Source organism: Lupinus angustifolius, chromosome LG09 (assembly GCF_001865875.1).
Source record: "Lupinus angustifolius cultivar Tanjil chromosome LG09, LupAngTanjil_v1.0, whole genome shotgun sequence".
Lineage (NCBI taxonomy): Eukaryota > Viridiplantae > Streptophyta > Magnoliopsida > Fabales > Fabaceae > Lupinus > Lupinus angustifolius.
The window spans coordinates 257163-261481 of NC_032017.1; the positions used below are offsets into that span (position 1 = coordinate 257163).

The 4319-nt window shown below is 27.8% G+C and overlaps 1 protein-coding gene across 1 annotated transcript; it reads left to right on the plus strand.

Moving 5' to 3' along the window:
- On the plus strand, window positions 519-2689 carry LOC109356033 (heavy metal-associated isoprenylated plant protein 21-like). The gene is made up of 3 exons (XM_019599361.1): window positions 519-655; window positions 798-873; window positions 2295-2689. Exons 1-3 carry the CDS (start codon window positions 584-586, stop codon window positions 2585-2587), a joined length of 441 nt encoding a protein of 146 aa, XP_019454906.1. The 5' UTR covers window positions 519-583; the 3' UTR covers window positions 2588-2689.

Sequence of the window (4319 nt, forward strand, 5' to 3'; positions counted from 1 at the left end):
CACTGAATTGTCAGAAAGCAAGTCAGACTAAAGATGAAAGACAACAGAAAATCACTTTTTTAAATTTCATATATACAATTATAGCTTTTACCTTTTAGTAAAACACAGCACCAACACAATCAAACCTAAAGCATGTTACCCATCTTTCATTTTCTAGAAGCACTAAACTACCTTTATGGGCATACTTCAATTATTTTTGTTTATAATATTAAGATAAAATACTTACTCTATTCCTTCAAAAATTTCTCATGTATTGAATTAATCCCTCAAAAAATAAAATATTCAAGTTTAAATAATCTCTATCAGATGTCATAAAATATATTACAAACTAATTAGATCATATTTGATATTTTCAGGAACCATTAAGTTTTCTAAATTTTGAGGGACGAAACTCGTTAGTTTTGAGAGACCAAAATATGTATTTATTGTAATATTAACTTAATTTTGTATACACTTGCTTTTGAACCTTCTTTTCTCTCTCTGAATCTTTGAGTTTGCTATATAAATACCATTTCCTCATGTTTGATTTGTGCATGTTTGTGTCTTCTTTCTCACTTCCCTTTGATTTGTTGAAAAGCTAGAAATGGGTGCACTTGATTATCTCTACTACTTTTGCACTATACCTACCACAAAGACAAAACTCAAAACAATGCAGGTGCTTTCTTTAGCACAACCAAGAAACCCTTTTTCCTTTTTATGGTCTCTTATAATTTCTTACACTTTTCAACATTTTATTACTTAGTTTCATTACTCTATTGCAAGTAGCTACTATCATTCATTCATCTTCATTGTTTTAGACAGTTGAGATCAAAGTCAAAATGGATTGTGATGGCTGTGAACGAATTGTCAGAAATGCTGTGTCTAATATGAAAGGTTTTCATTTCTAGTGCTCCAACTCTTGTTATTTTCATTGTATAGTCGATAAGGGTTTGTTTACGATTTGATTTTTAGAGCATTCTACTCGAAGAATAGAAAAAATTTGAAAGTCGTCTTACAAATATATTTCATCACTCTCAAGTCTTTTCCTTCATTCTCTTGCTCTCCAAAAACTATCTCAAAAATAGACTTCTAACTCATGCATATCTAATTCTATGGCATGCAATTCCATTGAAATTTATATACTTGTTTATTTTTTGGTACTCCTCTTCCTCCTTTAGATTCATTTCTATGTAGAAATAACTAAAATCAATTGAACCTATTTCCATGAAGTTTTCATTTTTCCATTACACACCCTAATAATCGAGTTCCTTTAATCTGATTAAGGGAATCGATTATCAATCAATTATGTTGAATCTTGTTAGTTTAGTTTTTTATAAGGAGAAGAAACTTAGAATTGAATGAGAAAGAGGGACAGTGTGTATTGTGGAAATTTGCACTTGCTATTCAAAATTAATGTCTTTAAAACTATATATTTATAATTTATCTTGGGGAATGTTGATTAATTAATATCCTTATAATATTGTTTAAGAATTCAGAAATAAAAAATATGCATTGAAAAGTATTGTATTCAATACATATTTCTATATTTGTCTTTCTTAAAAAGTGAAAGAACAAGTATATAGAGATCTCTAGCTGAGTGAAAAGAGGAATTTACAACATATGTGGGACAAGCATGGTAAATTGTGATCTTTATCTTGAAGTTTCATAACATAAAAGTTAAAGTGACAAACTTCAACTTCACAACATTATTGTGCATCTAATCTTTATCTTTTCTTTATGAATGTCAACATTCCTTATTTCTTTCTATTTTTTTTTAGTTCTACTTACTTTTTTTTAAAAGTACTAGTTCACAATAGATCCCATATTTGACCTAACATACATAATATATCCACTTTATTTGAATGTTATGATATAAACATTAGTCTATATGCAAATTTAATTAGTTAAGGAAATGAAATATAGGAAACATACCAAAACAACTAAACTCCATAGACCATGGATCTTCTTCAATATCCGAGAGGACAAATACTTTTTTTTGAAAGAGATGTGAATATTTTGTTATGGACAAATATTAGTATTTTGTTATATATGACACTCGAATTCATAATCTTTTTCACTTTATTTCTTAAACTCGTCATCTCAACTATCTGACTACCTTATGACTCTACGAAGGAGATACAAATATGTGATACACTAAAAAACCAATGATATAGATTTATACTTAAAAATGTATCTCTTTAAAAGAAAACATAATAAACCTCTCCGATACTTGAGAGGATCCAGAATCCATGATATCGGCTATGTAACACAATTATACTTTAAGGTTAATCATTAATTCCATGCATGTTTTGCAGGAGTAAAATCAGTGGACATAAACAGAAAACAAAGCAAGGTAACAGTGGTTGGATATGTTGATCCAAACAAGGTGTTGAGAAGGGTAAAAGGAACTGGGAAAAAAAGAGCTGAATTTTGGCCTTATGTTCCACAACATGTTGTGTCGTATCCTCATGCCTCCGGCGTCTACGATAAACGCGCTCCGGCGGGTTATGTTCGAAATGTGCAGACAGTTCCGACATCTCAAGAGACAGAAGAGAAACTTATGTCCCTTTTCAGTGAAGACAATGTAAATGCATGCTCAATTATGTAAGCAAGACAACAAGATTTTATGTTATATCAAACAACCTTATTTTTTTGTAATAGAGAGGAGTACATGAATGAGGAGTTATGTTATTTCAATATTAGGTTTTCAACCTTGTCATTTTTTATAAGCAAAAAAATTATTAACACGATTACATATTTTTTTTTATCAGCAATGAAAACTTTATTAATCAAAAGATAAAATATTAGGAGAACAAGGTTGTGGAACACGAGTACATATTAAAACAAAACTTACATCAAATCTATTTTTCTTAACTTATCAAAAAGGAAACATTTACATTTGCAAAAGCATATATTATACCAATACCATTATCTCCATACTATTAAATGTAATAAAGTAGAAGTGTTGCTTTGCTCATCTTTTTTTATCCACAAAAGATAATATTATTAAAAAAAATAAGAGTTTCAAGAGATTCAAAATGAAATTTACAAAAAACAAATTTAGTACACATCATTAAGACAATTATGAGAATTAGTTATCCAACTAGAATAAGATAGTATATATAAATTTTGTCCTCTATTAATTGAATTTGTTGGGTAACAAAGGAAGAAAAGGTTGGTTCAAAATTTGTTAACAAAACTTGTACTTGACTGCAAAGCCTGTTCTTATGGCTCATTTAATTTTTATCTTCCATACTTTGTTACGAATAAAAATCTTCTTTATTAATGAAGAGACATGTATATATATTTCTTTATTTTTAATGATAAAAATATAATTTTATTATAATAAAAAGAATAAATGTCACCTTTTACTATGTGAGGAATTAGTTTCTTGACCCTTTTTAAGGCAGTTTTGCTCATCAAATTTTTTTTTCAATTATGCAATGTTAGTCTCTTCAGATATTTATTACCAACAAGCTAAACTAATGGAAAAAAACCAAAAAGTTAATGTAAACATATCAACTTAGATTTTAGTCTGAATTTTGATGGAAGTAGTAATGTTGCATAAATGTAAAAATTTAAGATCAAATGTCCTAAAATGATAAGGCCGAATGTAATAATTAATAAATAACTATGTCTGTTAAACTTGATTTCAGAGATATAATTATTATTATTATAATTTTATTTCAATAATCTCTATATCTCAAAAAGGTATTAGTATTCAACTATCTACTAATGACCCACCAATGAGAAAAAAAGTACCCTTCTAATACACTCTTCTTTGTCCCTCAACTTTAATATATAAACTCACTAGAGGTACATGGTGTGATCAATTATTGAACTTAAGCTTCGTGGGAATGAAAAAAGGTTGAAGTGAATCAAATTTTAAAAAGTATATTAAAATAGTAATAAGCATCATTTATAAAAGGTTGTGGAGGGAATATGATTCTAGGTAGATATATGGAATAACACAACGCAAAATCATCACCTTCCTCCTAATTCCTTCTTTAAGCCAATGTGTGAACATTTCATTTATGCTAAGTATCTGCTTTTTTTTTCTGTTTTTTTTGGAAGAATTTTCTCTTTGTTAGGTTAGGAATTTATTACCAAACCAAAAGCTTTTTTTTTGTTGAAATGACAAGGAAACAATTTTATTAATAATGTTTAGCAAGATTGCTTGAAACTAATTAAAGAACTTATTTGAATCATCTCCAATATTAGGAAAAAAAAATCAGAATTTATATTTTTATAGAGATATATTTTTTATTTAAATCTATATAATTGATTATTTTAATATGTTAAATATTACTGATATTGGATCACAATTAATTATACTTTAG